The sequence below is a fragment of the Anopheles ziemanni genome, chromosome 2 (genome assembly GCF_943734765.1).
Source record: "Anopheles ziemanni chromosome 2, idAnoZiCoDA_A2_x.2, whole genome shotgun sequence".
Classification (NCBI taxonomy): Eukaryota; Metazoa; Arthropoda; class Insecta; order Diptera; family Culicidae; genus Anopheles; species Anopheles ziemanni.
Genome location: NC_080705.1, coordinates 14563699 through 14583796, shown reverse-complemented (window position 1 = coordinate 14583796; position 20098 = coordinate 14563699). Strand labels below are relative to the sequence as shown.

The following is a 20098-nucleotide window of genomic DNA, read 5'->3' as shown; positions in this document are numbered from 1 at the left end:
ATGACCTCCTTCAGGGTTTTGATGGCACTAATGGTTGAATAAGAGTATCTTTTTTCACTCCTTTTTTACATTGGTCCCCCCTGTCGAAAGGGAAATTCAGCACATTCGAAGGGAAAACCATGTAAGCGCAAGGTTTTATGCTTCGTGGAAGGCAGCACGAGCCAATGAGCAGTCCTTGGCGTGTCCTTCCGATGGGATGGGACAGTATAATACGACGACAACTGTGATTTAATGTGGTGAAAAATTATAATATATGTCAATGTCTCGACGGTGTGTGTTGCCTTTATGACTTGTAACCTGCCGCCGCCGCCGTCGGCTTTTCTCCCCCGGGGATGGCAGAGCATCTCTCCAGTCCCATTATTGCATGTGAGTGCCTTTTTACGATCGACGACGCCAGGCATTCGTTTTTTACAGGATCAGCACAAAAGTTGCATACCCAAGCGCAATTGGAGGAGAGGTTTTTTTCATTTTTTCCGCCTAAATGGAACGAAGTTGCAGTTCGATGCTGTCACCTGAAGGGCTTGGTGGTTTCCACGCTTGCGTGGTGCTTTGTTCTTAGATTTCTACATGATTTCTCTCAGCATGTACTTATAGTTAGTTATAGGGTTTTTTTCGACTTGTCCAAACCAAAGATAAGATACTTTCACTACTACTCTGGGATGTTTTCCACCTCGACACACTTAAAAGCGTGACATTCCATAAACGAAAAGTGAAACACTCAGCACGCCCTACACCCAGTCAAAATGGGTGTCCTTCCAAACCCGTCCCCCTTAACAGCGCAGAAAGTTATGTCATTAATAAATCAAACTTAAGTCTTTGCCCACACGCGAAAAGCTCTTCAGGCTGAAGCGTTTGTCGAGCGGAGCGAATGGAGCAGAATTTAATCGTACCCTACCGAATTTGCAGCACATCGGGAACCGCAACCTGGCGGGACAAAGGAAAACCCCTTTATAGATTTTCAGGTGGGCCAAGTGATTTCGTTTTTCCTGAAGTGAGGTTCTGCCGAGGCAAGCGAACGTGTGAAAGACCCTCAGAATAGCAGGCACACACACGCGCCGGTTGGAAGTAAGACTTTTCAATTAATCCACCTCAACCGAGCCGGTAAAGAAGGGCTCTTGATTCATTTCAATTTTCCACCCACCGTCGGTGTGCCGGTGTGGGAAAGGGGAACGTTTCGAATAACATTCCATCACGGCGAGCGAAACCAGTGCCCTCGTGTGCTCGTGTCGCACTAGCAAGCGAAGTGAAAATGAAACTGCTAGACCTCGTCGTCGTTGTCGTCGTCGTCGCCATCGTCGTCGTCAAGCACGTCCTAATTTATTTCACCTTTTGCCGGAAGATTTGCCAACTACTTGGAATCTCAGCCGAGCTTAGTGTCAGACTCGTGCGAAAAACGCTGTTTCGGAGGGATTCACCTTCGTTTGTCGAGTGGTTCATGTAAGGAAAATTACGAAACGTCTCAAAGTAAGCTCGCAGCTTTACATGTTCAGCTGCAACGGTTTAGGTTTATGTCGGTTGTAAAATTTGTGACACTAAATTCCTCTCGGCGTGTTACGAGACGAGCCAGGTGATTTAGGTGCGCTGGCACATAATTAAATGAATTGCCCGTAAGTGTTCACGTAGATGAAATTACAAAACTATCCCTGCTTGGTTTAAAGTTCTGCTAACAACAAGCTTCAACTTCTAGCTTACAGACTTTGATGCAAGCATTCTTCGTTCGGCAGAGAACTGTTAGACTTCACTAGAAACTATGTTGCAAAAATGTAAATTAATGAAAAATTACGACGCTAATATAGCCTCCTTTACTCTGGGCAGCTGGATGCTTTCATCCTTTGGGTGTCTGATTATAAACATAGTAGAATGTAGGACAAAAAGGAACATCGCAAGCAGGGGGGATAAAAGGAATTTTACACGACCAAAAACAAAAGCCACCTTAGAAGAGAGTAAAAGTAAAATAAAAACACAGACACTACGACTAACAGTGGCAGTTGGTAAAAATTAGTGTTAACCAGGGGCTCAGGGAAAAAGTTTCTCATCTTTTTCGTCCGCTCAGTGGCTAACGTGGAGCTTTGTTCGTAACTGTGTCCGTGCTGAATTCCCTACCCTACAGTGCACCTTTTGAGTTAAGCTCGTTAGTGAAGTTAGTTTTTGTCCCTGCTGGAAAATGCATGAATACAGAAGGGTACATAAAGGAGTGGATTTTGAGATGGGAACAAAAAACTGTAATGTGCTTGTCATATCCTTCCTCAACTTTGGACAGCCTTATCGTTTCCCCTCGGAGTTTTCTCTTTTACTCTTGCTGGTGAAAAACTACAACGTCGCGCCGTTGCTTTGCTGAAGCGATTATAATCGAAATATTTTCGACAACAAAACTTGCCCAAACATCGTGTGACAGGGACGATTAACCGACCGTCACCTGCTCCCCGTGTCCGCACTTGACACGGATCTCCCGTTCGCTGCCGATCGGCCGGTCGTATTGTTTTCCATCGTAACGCAATTACGCCGGAAACACATCGTCTCCGTAAATCATAAAGATAATTGGACCATTAAGGCGCATTAAGTTTCCCGTCGTCTGATGCGAGCGCGGGCACGGGATGTTCGGGAAATGTTGGCTTAAAGACCCCTTTCCGGGCCAATCAGGATATCGAACCACGCGGAAATGTGTATGTATGTGTGTGGCGCGGACTGAATTTCACGTTCTGAGCCAGCAAACCGCAACCGTTGAATGAGCCGATAAGTTGCGGGAAAATTCCATCCCCGTCCCATGGGATATTTTTCTGCCAAACGCCAACGCTTCGGAATGGAACATCGAAGAGCTCTGGTGTGAAGTAAAAATTATAATTAGAAAATTAATAACCTTTCCAACGAAAACCATCGAGAAAGATAATCACAGAGTGTTCTCCTTTCAGGTCACCCCCAATAGATGTCAGTTTGGGGGAAAAGCCTGTTCCGATGTTCCGACTCGTTGCGACCAAAAGTTGAAGCTGGAATCTTTTCGTTGCCTTTCCCTTCGCAGAAAGTATTCCACCATCTTTGGAATCTCGAAAAAAGGAAAGCTTCACAGCCGCCTGGTGTAAATTGGATATTAAATTTCAATTCTTGACAGGCGGGAATTCAATGTTCTAACTTGAAATTTTCCCTTTCACCCCGCACCAGAACAGCGTCGGTGGCACTGGGTGAAAATAATGTTGGAGGAAAATGGCTTCCCCCTAGGCTGGAGCAAAAATCCCAAACCTGTCGATAGTGCTCTGCATTAATAACGTTTGCCTAATGGAGTGATACAACATTACAAACGGCAAAGGACAGATAAGGCCGGTTGATCCTCAGAGTGCAAAGGACAAGTTGGCGAACAGAGTACGTTACATTAGTGGCCCAATGACCCCGCGGGCTACTGTGTAACCATTGCGATCAACTGTAGTGGAAAGATAATGGGTCCAATAATATTGCGAAATATTTTGGAGGCACTTTCCCACGGCAGCGGGACAAAGTTACAGGATACAGTGAACTGCTCCACCGGAAAACTTACCCATTCAGGAATTTCACTAAAACTTTGTGCCATCACCTCCACTGCGTGGGTTTGCTCCATTCCAGAATTGCGCACTGGAAGTGGATTATTAAATTCTCGAAGGGTATTCAACAGAATTTGGGTGTGAAATCCGTTCGAGAGCGTCACATTAACCTCAGCAAATTGCTCGCTTGAGCTACTTTCCCGTGCCCCATCCTCGTTGTCGAGCTGTCCAAGCAGAGTGTTAAAGATTTTATCGACCCATGTGCGGGTGACGTTACCTTCCGGTCATCCGGAAACAGGGCTAACTTTACTTTGACCGAAACTTTATCGTCCCGAACCGACGCTGTCGGGATGAAAATTGAATCCGAACTGGCAATCGATTGCCCTTCCATTCTCCACTTGATCCATTTCCGAAATGGTCGGTGGTTGGAGGATCGAAAAACAAGTTGATCCTTTAAACATGGCTTTATCAGTCCATTGATGTTTAACGATCGAAAAAGTAATGCTATCTTACATGGTTCTCTTTTAATCTTTTCTGGTGCTGTTTCCGATTTTCGATCCGAAGCACTGTTTTTGACGGCATATTGCACACGGGAGATAAATTACAAATTGAACTGGCCATTAAAACAAATCGTTAAGCCTGCATTCGCGCGCCTTTGTTAAGCCGTTTGTTGCCGTATACCCCCTCCCGGCGGGAAATACGGCAACGCCAAACGGTCCAGGAGGCTTACCACGATTCAAAAAACGATTATAACGTTCCAAAAGTTATGTCCTTAATGATTATTACTTCTCGCACGACACGCCCGGGCGTAGCGCCGTAATTGCCTGTTCGCCTTTTGCGGAACGATCGATCGGCCGTGGCCCCCGGAGTCCCGGGTTGATAAATGGAAACGTATCTCGTACGTCACCGTTAAATTAGTGCAAGCCCTGATAAAGACATATCCATCGCGGGACGCGCTAAAAATTAACGGGTGCGCAAGCAAAGCAGGGCGACACTTGCGAATACGATCGAATTTCGCGATCGAACATAAAAAGGGGAAGGAATCGCGGGAGACACACACGCAGTTCGCACTCGAGCGCAAGAGACACCATTCGGACGAGGACGAAACTCGTGACACCCTGCGGCGTCAGCGAACCTCCTGCGAGTTTGGTTTCGGTTTTTGTTTCATCGAATGTTCGCTGGCCAATGGGGAGATATTTCTTACCACGTTGCTTCTTCAGTCTTCTGGATGATATTATTTCGCCCCAAAAAAAAAACCGTCCGTTCGGCCCTTCGCCCCGCGGAGTTGAACTGCGTCGTGTATTAAATTATCAAAATCCCATGTTCTCCCGTTGTCGCTGTCGCATTAAGCGAAATTTATTCTCCCATAAATTACTAGATTGCTTCTTCGGTTCGGGGCGTTGCGCAAACGTTGCTGCATCTGGAGTCGAACGCCACCGTGTGTATCTTATTTGCGCCGCCATCTTGTCGCGTAGAACCGCAGCTCAGTGGGATGATCTTCAACCTAAATCGTCACACAGCTGATTTTCAGATGACACTATTTTGCCTCTCTCTCTCTTTCGTTTTTACAGCGCGTGCAAAAGAAAGGAAAAGTGGTGCCTCTTACTGAGGACATACGCTAAAGCTGGAAATTAGTAGGAAATGTTAGGGAACCAAAGTTTCTCTCTCGGAATTTAGTGCCAAAACTATTGCAGTCCTAAAGTATCTCCCATCGTCAAGTTCCGTCGTAGTCCAGTCAGTCGTCAAGTGTGCAACGATGGAAGGCACGCGTCGGATCGTTATTGGTGTCAGTGCAGACGCAGTGCAGTCCGAAATTAACTCACGACAGTGAGGTGTACAGTACTGCTGATCACATTATGCAAATGGTATCGCGTGGCAAAGTGGTACTATTATCTCCGGTGTCAGCGAATCGGCAAATGGTATTCGTCCGCGGATGTCGGTCCGTGTAGTGTGCGCCGTGTAGTGTACAACGCGCGTAGTGTGTAGCGTCACTTTCCCACATCGAACGAACGACAACCGACCGTATGTCGGACGGACTCATAGGTGCGATCACCAGCAGCGGGACATGGAGTTGACGAAGGGTACCACCAGCAAGTTGTGTACAGCTGCGGGAGGTGTCTGTCTGTGATACAACAGCGGTCCAGTTTAACGCCTCGTCTTTTGGAGATCGTGCATCTCGAGAGCGGCACCTGCGAAATATTCAGGGTAACGCGAACCAACCTCCTGGTCAGCTGTCAAATCTCGTGTGTGCGCGCGCCTCGGTCCGGATCGTAGCAACCGTTCGTAGGGAAGTCTCAGTAGGGCAGGCTTTCGTCACCTAGCAACCGTGCAAGCCGTTGTGGTCCACGTCAAACGAGGTTGAAGATGTATCCGAACTACCCGTGTGCGACGGCACCTCTAGGTCATTTGGGTGGAACACAGTGCATGTACCGCAGCTACCCGAACCTTCCGCAGCAATCGTCGGCGTCGTTGTTGTCCTCGTCCTATCCGTACGCCGGCCGTCAAGGTCCTGGCAGCTCGTTCCCTCAGCAGTCGATGACACTTCCATGACACTATAGCTACAGACAGCAGCAACAACAACAACAACAGGCACATCAGAACTACCCACCAGAACAGTCCCAACTGAAACTACAACCATCACAACCACCAACACTACTACCAACCGTCGCTGGCCAGTTCCCGCAGAAGAAGAGCAACTGCTACTACTGCAACAATAATATCAACCTCACCTGCACCTGTTTGTCGTCGAGTGCTTTGGGATACTTCTACTCCACCTCCCGGGCGCTCCACTCCTCGGCTCCGTCGACATTGAACCGGCGCCGCTCGTCGATCCGAAATCCGCCCAGTGTTTCGTTCGCAGCCGACAGCACTGCCGCACAGCAACCGGTGCCCCATCCCTCGTTCTCCTACTCCTCACTGCCGCGCTGCCGAGGCACGAGTGGCAGCATAGTCCAGCAGCACCAGGAACCTCAGCAACACTCCCGCACCCCATCGACCGTCGCCGTTGGCGTGCAGATACCGTCACCTCCGACACAACCACCACCACCACCACCACCGACACGTTCCCAGCAGCACCAGGAGTCGCAGGTGGATGAGGCCATGTTGGGGCTCGTCGGCGACAGTAAACCCCTCGGCGACGGTTCCGACGATCCGCTGCACGACGACGATGACGAGCTGGACGACCCGAACCAGGACTCACCGGGACTGTCAGCGTCACCGCCGCCCGCTCCCCCGCCGCTGCCACCGCCGGTGCGGAACGGATGTCAGCGATGTCGCTTCTCGCAGCTCGCTTCCGCCAACTCGACGCTGAACCGGTCCCATCCGCATCTCGCCAGCGGAACGGGAACGCTCGGGTCGGGCTCGATCGGCGGAGGCACGCTTACCCGGACGCACCGGAATGGCGGTACGCTCGAGCGGAATCACCACATGGCTGCCAGCTCCGGACATCTGCACACGGCTGGAGGCGTGGCGACGACAGCAGCATCCGCCGGAACCGGAAACGGCACCTATCCGGGTAAGTAAAATGGTTGCCTTGCCTGGGCGTACGCTAGATCGTTGTACTTGTTATAGCATCCATTTCTTAAGAAGGCAACGACTACAGCGAAGCGAAGATATCGCATTACTGTTCAATTTTTTAGAATATACCATTTTTATTTTAAGCTATTCCTTTGCTCAACCTCACTCCATTCCAATCTCGTAAGAAATGTTTTGCAAAGCATAATAGAATGCTAAATCGGCTTGTCTTAGAAACAACATTTTCGACGGAACCCGCAGGATATTGAAAAAGTCATATTAGCGAAAGGTTATAAAACCGGTCGCTCGTTTGCATCCGGTTTTTATGGTTTAATTCGAAAGAACTTTCAATTGTAGGATTCGACATCAAACGCCATATAGTAATTGGCTTGTGTTCAAAGGAAAGTTAGAAATGTTTTGATGTTATGGAAATCTCAAAACCTGTTGCGGAGGTGAGACTAGCAGCCTAATCCATATGGTTTTCTTTTATCCATAACGTAGAGAGGCGTATGTATATTCACCCCAAATCTCTATCTGATGCACAGGATCCTAAATGCATCCCAATAAATTCACCGAAGTTCTGGCTCTTCATCACCCGGTTGGTACCGTCTGTTACTGAAGAGGAAATCTCCGCCATGGCCTGCAGCCGCCTCTCCCTCAATGAAGAGGATGTAATTGTGCGCAAACTGGTGAAACGTGACACCGACTGCAACACCCTCAACTTTGTGTCTTTCAAAGTTGGGCTGCCTGCATCTATGCAGAGTGTTGCCCTGTCACCGAGCACTTGGCCGCCTGCGTTGATTTTCCGTGAGTTTATTGATGATAGGACGCGGCACGTGCCTAGCGTACGGACCCCGGTTTGCACTCCGGATGAGGATTTGACGCTTACCACACCACCGGCTGATTTGATGGCGGTTCTGCCGCGTACACCGGCCTCTCCCAGAAAGCAGATGCGTAAAGACGGCCGGTTGGCTGATAGTCCTGCATCTCCGTTTAGCACAGGCGCATAGCTTGGGGTCCACACGCCACTCGATGCCGTCCACTCGTCTGCCGGCATTGCCCCAACTGTCGTAATCACTACGACTTCCATCGTTCCTGCTCCTGTTCACATCTGCACGCTCGCCGTATCGCACGCTCCTGCTCAGTTCCTGCTTTCGAGTTCGCTGGCTGTTTCCTGCGCTCCTGCATCCATCCGCTCTTCATCCGCCGGCCTGCCGTCCGTCGGATCTCGCTCGCCTGTTGCTACGGGCTCGCCCGATGCCGCTGTCCTGCTCACCTCTTCTGCTTTGGTCGCTCCGCTGGCTCGCTCCTCGTTGCGGGTATTTTACCAGAACGTGAGAGGGTTACGCACCAAAACAAGCGACTTTCGTCTGGCAGTCTCCGGCTCGCTGTATGACGTCATCATCGCTACGGAGACTTGGTTGGACGACTCGTTGCCTTCTTCGTTGTGTTTCGAGGACAACTTCGTGGTCTACCGCTGCGATCGAAGTGCTCTCAACAGCACCCACTCCCGTGGCGGTGGTGTCCTCGTCGCTTGCGCTAGCCAGCTGGTGTCGTCCCGTATGCCGCACACATTCCTGTCGTTGGAGCTCATGTGGGTTCGTGTGCAATGTGTACAGTCCTCGATCTACATCGGTGTGTGCTACGTGCCCCCGGATCGTAGCTCATCGTTGCCATTTCTGGAAGATGTGTTGGAGAGTGTTTCTTGTATATCGGAGCGGATGGGACCCGGAGACGAAGTAATGCTCTTCGGGGACTTCAATCTTCCCGGATTGTCGTGGCGCCCTGAACCCCCAGCGTCGCCTTATTACTTCGTCCCAGCTCACACTACGGGAGTTCCTTTGGCCGCCATCTCCTTCGCCGATGGCATGGCGCTTAATGATATGTGTCAGATATCAGGGGTCGTCAACTCGCTTAATCGGCAGCTTGATCTAGTCTTCATAAATTCTGCCGCACTTGATTCGTGCTCACAGGTATCCATTGCGCCGCTAACGCTTGTGCCTGCTGATCATTACCATCCTCCTCTCGAGCTCACCCTGACGATTATGGTTTCGAGGGATCAGCCCCCGGAGGGTGTTAGAGACACGTCGCGGCAGCAGAGGTTAAACTTAAAAAAAATGGACTATGTGAAGCTAACTAGATTAATTGCCGAATACGACTGGTCGGTGCTAGATATGGAGGATTCGTGTAACGCGGCTAGTCTTAAGTTCACTAATGTATTATGTTCAATGTTCCCCTCATGTTGTCCTCCTGCTCGCCCTCCTCCTAACCCCGTTTGGTCAGACAGGCATCTCCGTGTGTTGAAGGCAGACATGAAACGCGCAATTCGTATGTATGGTCGGTATCGCTCTCCTTTCTGGAGGCATATCTATAAGCTCGCAGCCTCTGCCTACAGAGGCTACAATCGGGCTCGATACCAGGCACACGTTCTACGTATTCAGTCTCGACTGTCTACTAATCCAAGATCTTTTTGGCGATTGATGAACGCCCGGCGCGGTTCCTCCCGCATTCCCCATTCCATGTCTCTCAATGGAGAGACCGCTTCCACTCCTCATGGCGTCTGCCAACTTTTCGCAAAGCACTTCTCGAGCGTTTTCGTTGACCCGGCTCAGTCGGCTGCCCCTGGCACCGCGGGCCTTGCTCATACCCCCCTTGACGTCCTCACTTGCGACCTGGTGGAGATCAGCGAGGGTGATGTTTGTGGTGCACTAGCTAGGTTAAAGCCTTCCTTCTCTCCTGGCCCTGATGGCATTCCTGCGTCTGTTCTACGCGGATGCGGGGCTTCCCTAGCTCCTATCCTGGCGCGTCTTTTTTCGCGCTCCCTCCTCGAAGGAGAGGTTCCTGGGCTGTGGAAATCGGCCTGGGTTGTCCCGATCCACAAGAAAGGATGCCTCTCTTCCCCCGCCAACTATCGAGGCATCTCCCTCCTCTGTGCCACTTCCAAAGTCCTCGAATCCATCCTACACTCCTCCATCCTCCCCTGCGTGCGCCCGTATATTTCTCCGAATCAACACGGTTTCATGCCTCACCGCTCGACTGTGACCAATTTGATGACCTTACTGTCCGAGGTTTACCCCAATCTGGACTCTGGGCGTCAGGTTGACGTCATTTACACCGATCTGAAGGCCGCATTTGACAGCCTACCGCATGACTTGCTGCTGGCTAAACTCGAGCGGTTGGGGTTGGGGGGGCCTCTTTACTCCTGGATCAGATCGTTCCTTAGCGGCCGATCTTACTCTGTGCGGGTGAGGGGGGTTCTCTCGGATCCGTACTTCGGTGTATCGGGTGTTCCGCAGGGTAGCATCCTTAGCCCTCTCCTGTTCTCTCTGTTCCTTAATGACTGTGTCAGTGTACTGCCCCCCAACGGGCACTTACTGTATGCTGACGATGTCAAATTATTCCGCCCCATATCCTCTCCTTCCGACTTCTTACTCCTTCAAGAATCCCTCCAACGCTTCTCCGACTGGTGTTCCGCGAATGGATTGACTCTCTGCACACCCAAGTGTTGTGTCATATCCTTCAGTCGCTCCGCTGGGGTGACCCACTACGACTACTGTATTAGTAGCGTTGCTTTGTCGCGGGTGTCGGTTGTCGAGGACCTGGGGGTGTGGCTTGACGCCGCCTTGTCCTTCTGTTGCAGATCGACAAGGTGGTATCCAAGGCCAACCGTATGTTGGGGCTCATTTCTCGCATGGCATCGGAGGTGCGGGACCCGCGCAGCCTAACAGCGCTGTACTGTTGCAGGGTCAGACCGATCCTCGAGTATGCTTCCGTTGTATGGACCCCAACAGGTGTCACCGCCTTGGGAAGGTTGGAGGGGGTTCAAAGACGCTTCACGCGCCTGGCGGTGAGGCGTCTTCTCGGCTACAATGCCTCCTCCCTCCCGCCTTACGAGTCGCGGTGTCAATTGTTGGGGCTATCCACGATTCAGACTCGCCACCGGAACGCTCAGGCTATTTTCATCGCCCAACTTCTCCTACACTCCACTGACGCTCCGGAACTCCTCTCTCATATCCCTCTATATGTCCCTTCTCATAACCTTCGGGAAAGGCCTCCTCTCCTTATTCCCACGCGCCGTACGCGTTTCTCCCAGAATGATCCTTTTATCCGCGCCATGTCTTCCTTCAATAGTGTTAGCCACCTGTTTGACTACAACGTCTCCATCCCCTCCTTTCGTTCGCGTCTTAACAGCTCTCTGGTGTAATCTATCCCTCTCCTCCTCTCGTGATTTGTCTTGTTGTTTTTAGTTTAAGTATAGACATAAGAATCCTTGTATAGCCCGCGTGGCAAACATTGTAAAATAAATGAAATATGAAATGAAATATGAAATATGAAATTATAGAACACTATCTCATACGTTGTAAGCTGTATGCGAAGCGGAATGGTTTTATCAGGACACTCAAAGCGATTTATGTGAATGGTAGGACAACAATCACTTTCACCTTCCATTAGGGGTCTCAGACGAAAAGAACACGCAACAAACCTAAATTAAACCCTATTTCAGCAAAACTAACACCATAAAGTAAAATAGTGTCTGCGATAATGATAGTAGTTTAGTTTAAACGAGGGTGTAGTGGGACGTTCATTAAAACAATTACCGTTTAGATGGCGACGATAGTTATACACTCGTGCTCGCAAACGACTTTCCTTTTTATTCTAGTCCAGGTTTCCAGTATCGCTGTTGAAAAAGCTTCTTTTTGGTAAAACTTTTTGCTGAACTGAGAACAACCCAATGCTAATATTTCATTAGCTTTCGGTGGCCACAAACCTTTGCTGAAACTATTGCTTCGTCCGGTTTTTTCTCGTGAAATTTTCTATTTCACTCTAATCCCGACACTATCGCTTCCCACGATTCGCAAAGTGTGGTGTGTCAGAGTGAACTCCGTCGTAAATACCGGAAAGGATTAAATTTATGCGACGACGATAACGTCCCCGAGAAGCGTCGACTCGAGTTCGCACTTCCATCAACCAACGTCGCTGGATTCAGTGCTCGGCGCCATCGCGCTCCTCCCGGACGACAGCATGCACGTACCCTGGAATGTGGTGAAAGTGTGTCCCCGTGGGCATATTTCACACCACATTCGCGAAAACGAATGCACCGGCAAAATGGCATTGTCTGTGCGCAATAAGTCTCCCCGTGATGTACGCTCTGCGATAGCGTTGAGGTGGGTGTGGCTGGGGGAAAACTGTTCCACCCAACGACCCATAAAACCCGACCACAATATCCCCCCTTCCTGTCTCCTCCGTCCGGCTAGTCGGCGGCACCGGTTGATGTTTGAGTTCATAACAAAGCGCTCAATTATGTGCCATCGTTCGCTTCGAAGTCACGCTTTTCGAGTCGAGCAGGAACGCGGTGCGAAAGGAAGCGGGTGCATTGTTGAGTATTTTCATGCAAATCACAAGGATATTGCTGCGAGGAACTGTAACGGAAAATGATTAATTAGTCTTAGCGGAAATGGAGCTTAGTTCCGAAGGGCGAAACGATGGCACACATTGAGCATGATAATCGGAATGGTGCAATTGTTTGAGCAGCGATGCAACCATTTCTCTAGATGGATTATAATTATCAAATGTGTTTAACCGTAGAGTAAGTTCAAGGTTTTGGACAGTATGAATAACGAATATAGTAAACAAAGTACCTAAGCATGTGGGAACATGACAAAAAACTATCCAACACTTCCCATTTACCCTCGCCACACACAGTTTTAGCAGGTGAAAAAACATTACAAACCCCGTACACTACGAAATGTAAAAAAAAGAACCCGCAAAACAAACTCAAACATATTTTATGTATTCGTATGTTTTATGCGCCCTTCAAATGTGTACATAAAACAAGCGTTTTTGGTATGAAAATTACCTTTGATTACGACCGCAAAACCGTGCGCCAGAAAAACTCATTACATCCACCTCCCACGAACTTTGCACGTTTGCTGGGAACCACCTTTTGTGACTTTAGATGTCTAAAATAACATATAACTTTTTTACGAGAACCAACGGCGCTCAAGCACAGAACTCGCTTCAAAGAGTAAACCTGGCATGTGGTAAACCGGCGCACAGTTAGCTCCGGTGCACATTTTTCTTCACTTCTACCAGCATGATGGTGGTAGAAAGTAGTTTAAACCCCCTTCACTCTCACTCATCATTTATGCATTTCACTACCACGTTTACGCTTCACAACTTCTGCCGGAATTGAAACGGTGAATGTGCCGGTTTCCCACATTGTTTCATAAACTGCTCATTTATGTTCCACTTTATCGCTCACATCACGTTTTAAAGTTTATGATTTATGAGCGGGGGAAAATTTGTGAAATTATTTAACTAACCAAGGACAGCTTGTTTTTTGCGAAACCGCAAAGTTGGGCTTGAGTCGTGCCGTGCCAGGGAGATGGTATTTCATTTCATTATCGGTTTATTTTGCAATCATCCAATCCGTTTCATTTTACTATTATTTGTGACCGCAGAGATGCTCATTTGCACATCAACAGGGCGTGATTGATTAATTTGTCAATCGTGCGTGTTACGATGGCGAGTTATGATACACAAAGTCGATCCCTATAGGCGACATCGTATGTTTTGTTTTGCCTGAAGAAAATTTATTATGCTCCACGTAATGGAAAGAGGAACGAATAAAACTGGAACTACACCTGAAAAAAGTACAATGTTAAAACCGACATTAAATAGTTAATAATTACGCATCATACTTTACCTTTAAGCCAGCTACATAACGTCAATACCTGAAACACAAATTTTACTCCATTTCATCGTTTAAATTCCGAAACGAATCGAACGCGTATGAAAACTTTATCAAAATCCCCCGAGCAATCTGGCCCGGTTCGGGTTTTTCATGCCGCCGCATCGGAACGGGATATTGAAAGATCGTGCGAAAAGTAATGGGCACGTTTCGCGGCACGCCGATGGCACGCACACTTCCACAACATCCCGCCAGATTTGCGCTTTAATCTTTTCGCCAACAGCCGAAAACGATCGAAATGTATCTACATGGTAAATGAATTTTTGATCGAAATTTGAAACCCTCCCACCTTCCCGGCCCCAGCACATTCCCGCCTTCTGTTACACTCCGGGCCATTTTGCCAGCGCTTTCGATGGAACTTTCCACGTGTCATTTTCCGTTCATATCTCGATGGAAAACAGGAAAGGGCCTGGATAGATGATGCTTGGGAGGGCGAATGGGAGATTCATCTGCTCTGTCTTTTTTTCGGTTCTTTGTTTATTTAATCGTGTTGTGCTCGTTTATTTTCGCAGGATACGACCGAAATCGATTGCTGGAAGAGGAGGATTCGGCCTACCCGGCACTGCTGGAACGTGAACTTCACTCCCTGCATCGGAATGTGCCCGCGCTGCGCCGGGCCGGCGTCGACACGACCGCAATCAGGCAGGTAAGGATGAGCTACTCGCTGAAAAGCGATATGCCCTGGACGCTTCTTCGGAGTGGGAAAATCCAAACTCGACAAACGAAGGTTGACAGTCTGCTGAAAATCACCGTATGGTGTGTGACAGACACACACGCGCAGATGTTCGCAATGTCCCACGGCCGGGTTGACTGTCACTGATTTGGCTCTTTATTTTTCATTCTTCGTTTGTTCTTTCTTCACCCTCCCATTTTCTCAACCCCGGGTACGACGCTTCTTCGCTGGAAACCAAATCAACCATCGCAACCACCACGTTTCACCCCATCCAAATGGACACACATTTTCTCCCGCGGACCTTATGGCCGACGCGACTCGCGACGGGACAGCACTTCTATCCGGACGGTGGCTGGGGTTGGATCGTCTGTGGTGTCGCATTTCTGGCGCATGTCCTCACCACCGGCTTCCAGCTGTCCTACGGCCTGCTGCTGCTGTACGCGATACGCCATCTGGGTCACGAGGTGAATACCGAAGCAGGTTAGAGCGCACACATATTTTCCTTCCTTTCTCTGTTTTTTTTAGTCTATTTCTCTTCATTTGGGCAGCTCGCGGCCCGCGATATGGGTAAACATATGGGGAAGAAACGTTTCGAAAATTTTTCCTACACAAACAGACGCACAAACAACACATGCAAATACAAATGAACCCCAACGTGCGCGCAGAGATGGGTTCACAAACGAAGCTCAAACATTTTTTTTTGTCAAGCTACTCAAAGCGCAGCGGGAATGAAATATTTACTTTCACGTTTTCCGGTTCCGGCGAGGGTTGACCGTACCGTCCATGGTCAAGTTTGTTGCTGACGGGTTGAAAGCGGCAAGAAAATGTTTCGTACAACCATTTTCCATTTAGATGACTACAATGTACACTTTGGTATTGTTGAATATGTTTTTTTTTATAAGAATTATAAACAAAAATTCATCTCGTGGGTTTTTCCTGGAGGATCAGGAGGTTTGTTATGGAAATTACTTCTTTTATCCCAACCTTCAAAATAGCTACCCCGTCCAAGGCTCACAAAACAGAATCAGAATACTAAATAGATTATTATGTTATTGTTTTTTGGCAACTCTATGTCTGTGTCTTGCACTCGTTTCTACGTCTTCTGTTCTTCCGGAAACATTGCAGAAACAAGTTGCTCAAACACAGGAAACATGAACATGATAACCTGCTTTGCAAAACTCACTTTTTTATGACACAGATTAGAAAAGTTTACCCGCTGTGTACAAAAAAAAGGGCATCACCTCACACATTTTACTCTCGCAGCCCATCTGCACACCCGAGCCCTGTTTCGAGTTCAAACTATTCACCTAAACATTGTGAATGGTTGAAAATGAAGCAAAGAACGAAATAAATAAACTTTTCCGAAACTCGTACCAAACACACACACACAGTTCACACCAACATACGGCAAGCCAGGGACGGTGGCCTGCCAGTATGGACGGTACGGAAGCAGCAAACTCACGTGCTTTGTACGAGCACCGACATAAATCAGTGTTGACGATAGTGCTGCCGCGTCGCCACGTCGTACCATGCTGGTGTTTTGGTGATAAATAGATATAAATAAATATTATAACTTAATTTATAGCATCCAGACACTGTGGAGAGTGGGCCGACATGGGGGACATGGGCACGTGGCCCGAGCGACTCGCTCCAGTCGGGTGGAAAGCTAATCATGAGGCCCTCGGTCAAAATGTATCCATTACGATGCTAAAAGCAGCGCTACGTGACATACTTTATGTTGCTTTTAGTAATGGACTCCAAGTGCCGTCAAGTAGAATCGGAGCCTGGAAGTGACTGTGATGGACAGATGTATCGGCAAAATAAGCATCGCTTTCGGAGAACATTCATAGATAATGAAGATCGATTTGGGATAAATTGCTGCAGCCAAATGTTTCTACCGGGGATCGTTTCTTGAGCGTCTTAAACCAACTCAAGTCCGGCGCGATTAAAGCTGGCGCTCGGCGAAACTTTCAAAGCTCTACCACTTGCTGCACGAACAATCCTCCGCAGTGTGATCCTAGTTGAAAAAGTTCTAATTACATCCGCTGCGCCAAAATAATCCTAGAAAACGGAGCCTTCTCCGCTGAGACACGTCTGAGGGTCTTTGTTTTCGCTAGCTTAGAAGGAGGTTTTTTTGTGATGTTTTTCTGTTCGCTGTGTTTCGCCGTGAAGCTTATCTGTGCCACTTGTTCGGGTATGTCTGTGTTTCGGGCACTTCATTAATTTCCTTTGTCGCTCCCTGCAATCCAGCAGTAGCGATAGACGAGTGGGAATCAGGAAGAACGAACTTTATTACTCTGTTTGCAGATTAATGTGCTTTTCACGAGGGCAGATTGTTGATTTCCCGGAAGAAGTTTTACCCGGCCGTGTTCCATAATCTTGTAATCTGCGGTTCCACGTTCCTGAAGCAAGAAGTTGATTCATTTATTGTAATTCAGTTGTTATGCCGCATGTTTACTTCCCTGTTATGTGTTTCCCTTTAAATGAAGTATGGAACGTATGAGCAATATTTCTGAGAGAAGGTTAAATGATAAGGTTTTATAGCTCAACATATGTTTATTGTGGCACATGTCTTTCCACATCGACGTGTATAGGTTGGATGAAGTTCTCAGCAACTATATCGTTGCGTTTTTCTCATTTTCTTTCAGACCATGTTTTTCAAAAGCAACAGCTTTAATTCAAAGCATAAGCTATTCACACATGGTCAGATTTATGTCGATGATAAAGAATGCCATCATAAAACAAGATAGTTTCAAATGAAAGACGCCTGCGAGTAGCTCTTACAGATAAACAGTGCCGCTCAGAAATGGCATTAATTGCATTGTGCTGATGTTGAATGCTTCGCAAGCTGTTGGATTGTTGGTCAGCAAAGATGACTGTTTCTGATCGAAGAAAAATAAAGGAAACCGTACAAGCATGTGCTAAGGATGTATTGGACAGCATCTACAAAAAGACGTAGAAAGTACAGGAGATTGAAAGGAAAATAAAACTAGCACAAACTCAACCAGTCAGGCAGAATGTATAAACTTTTGATTCTGTAGCATTCTCTTGCTCTTGCAAACCGAAAAAGCTTCCTCGATTGAATAACACTTTTTGCTACCTTCCAGCAATTTACACTCTGCACTGTGCACGTATACCTAAGGATACAGACGTTATGCCCCTTAGGGAGGAGGAGTTGTTCAGTAGCAGCTGCCAAAACTTCGTCCGGAAACAAGGGAAAATATACTTTTCTCAAACAAAGGTGGAAAAAACAGCATCGTTTCATTTCAAATGGGAAACCTTTTAATGGCAAAACAACGCAAAATGTTGTGTAAGAAAATTTAAAGTTTTTCATGAACATTTTCCCGGAAATCTATAACTTTTTGCACTTATTTTGTGCATCAAAAACTACGGCACAATTCTTCCATCGGTGAACCGATGATTTAGATCACACGTCAAACGCCCAATGAAGTTTTACACCCAAATCAACCACCATGGCGACAAATACCGCACAGTAACACCATTGACAGGCTGCTAAGCACACCAACCAGACGCACGATTAAATATTCAAACACGTTGCGGGAAATTAATCGAATCGGAAGCCAGTGTAAAGCCACACGTCAAACAGTTGACGCCTTTTACGGTTGTGTATAGGCGTTTCCAATTAGTAATCGCTCAAATCGTTCAACATCGCCCACCTATCGTCATGGTCACCCTACCACCAATCAATCATGGATCAGTCAGTGGCCCACGAAGGAAATTGATGGACTTTTTGTGAGCCAGCAAAATGCTAGGCTTCCATGGAAGAGGCAACCGTCGGCAAGGTTTCCCATGCTGGCGATGAAAATCTGTTCTCAACAATTGTAACGTTCAGGTTTTGCTAGCAGACAGGCTCCAGAGATTGAGGTTTTGCGGGCTTGCGAAGAGCTACATCTGCGTCAACTCACAAACAGTTGTCGTTCGGTTGATTGATGATATGTCGTTTGAACGTCAACTCATCGAAAGAACTTCAATCGGTTTGATTTATTCCGCAAGAATAAAGCCATCAAGTGGCAAGTGGACGGGATTGTGGCTTTTTCGTTGGATTTGAATTCGAATATTACTCTCGACAAGCAAACGAGCAAATCCCTAATTGGTAATAAAATAAAAGGATTTTTGTGACAGATTGACTACGTTTTGATTTGCAAAGAAAAAATCATAAGGTTATTATTTTTTAGTAATTTCATGATGTTAAGAAATTCGTAGCATTAAATGTACAGAGTAAAATTAAAATAAAATTCTAGTCAGCACCTCACTCAATTAATAACACAATAAGGTACTTTCCTAGCCAAATAATAATGCGAAGAGAAGCACTTTTAATAAAAACTATGTCTTCGAGCCTGATAAACAAGCTGTCATAAGTAATCGTTTATACCTAATGGAGAGTATTATCCCCTTTCCTAACGAGTGCTACTATCAATTTAACCTGAAATAATTTTCCAAACCGGAAATAATATCGCCAGCAAAACGAGGCTATTTTCATCACTTGGTTGTTGTTCAGTTTGCACGCTGGATCCGTGCTGTTGCTCCATTTGGGTGCCGCTAACGAATTCCTTGTTCGTTGGCAATCAGCCAAACCAACAACAACACTCATAACTCACCCAACTTCCCGAGCGTGCCCGGTGGAATTTTAACTGGTCCTTGTTAGAGCTACTGGCCACCATATGTCGGTTGCACGTGTCTGTTTGTGTGTTCGTGTGTGTACGGTGAGCGTATCGAATTAAAACGAAATACCGTTCCCTCATTTCCCTTGGGTGACATTTTATGGCAGCAAAAAAAAGTAGACTGAACATTTTCCCGGGATTGGAACACGCTTGCATCTTACGTGCGTGTGGGTGTATGAGAAGGATAAAAGTGCTTGGATTACACCCAGCTTAGGGCTAGCCAAAGTGAACCCCCCTTCTCGAGAAGTGAAACATTTGGCAAAACCCGTCGGAAACGTCGGTGTGTGCTTGTGTGTCACACAAACGCTCCTGCACGCACCTCATCATTCATACAGAAATCGTTGATTCGATTGTGAGCGCAAAACACATTTAGAAGAAAAGAACAACCAAACAAAAAACACTCTAGCCGTTTCCTCTACCCGTTCCAAATGTGCGAGCAGGGAATTGGTTTTCGCCTTTCGCAAGCCGATGTGGAAATCCATTTCGCCACACAATTATTTCGAGCCTGCGAGCTGTTTTGTGCTGCCTAGAACGCCCAAAAATCCCTTGCCCATGTTTCACCCTTCTCCGAAAACGACCACTGTGGGATTTTCATTGTGAAAATGTTTTTCCTAGCGCCCTCGGTAACGATGGAGGCGCCCGGTGCTTTTCAACGACAACATTATCACTTCGCGTGTAATGGAGGCGCATGGTACTTTGGCAAACAACAAAAAGTTGAATTACAGTTTAACATGTTCAGCTTTCACATTTTGTTGAAATAGTGTTTAATCTTTTATTTATTTTTTCAAAATACAAAAAAATGTTGACATATTCTTGGCGTTATTATGTAAAAGAATTTTTTATTCCATTCTAGCTGCTTAATCTATGTTTTGTTCACTGGAATGCTTTTGTTTGCCTTTGATAGCCTACTCTACTTTACTTTACCCTCTAGTACCATAAATATGGTTGGCTTGGTTACGGAATCCACCAG

At 47.3% G+C, this 20098-nt stretch overlaps 1 protein-coding gene across 1 annotated transcript in view; it reads left to right on the top strand.

Annotated features, from left to right (window-relative positions):
- The first annotated feature begins 6608 nt into the window (after positions 1 to 6608).
- The window catches only part of LOC131281545 (uncharacterized), a 28788-nt gene continuing 15298 nt past the window's right edge, over positions 6609 to 20098 (top strand). Inside the window, exons 1-3 of the mRNA XM_058310884.1 lie at positions 6609 to 7023; positions 14286 to 14419; positions 14779 to 14926. Of these exons, the coding sequence (XP_058166867.1) occupies positions 6609 to 7023; positions 14286 to 14419; positions 14779 to 14926 (697 nt within the window). The remainder of the gene's footprint in view (positions 7024 to 14285; positions 14420 to 14778; positions 14927 to 20098) is intronic.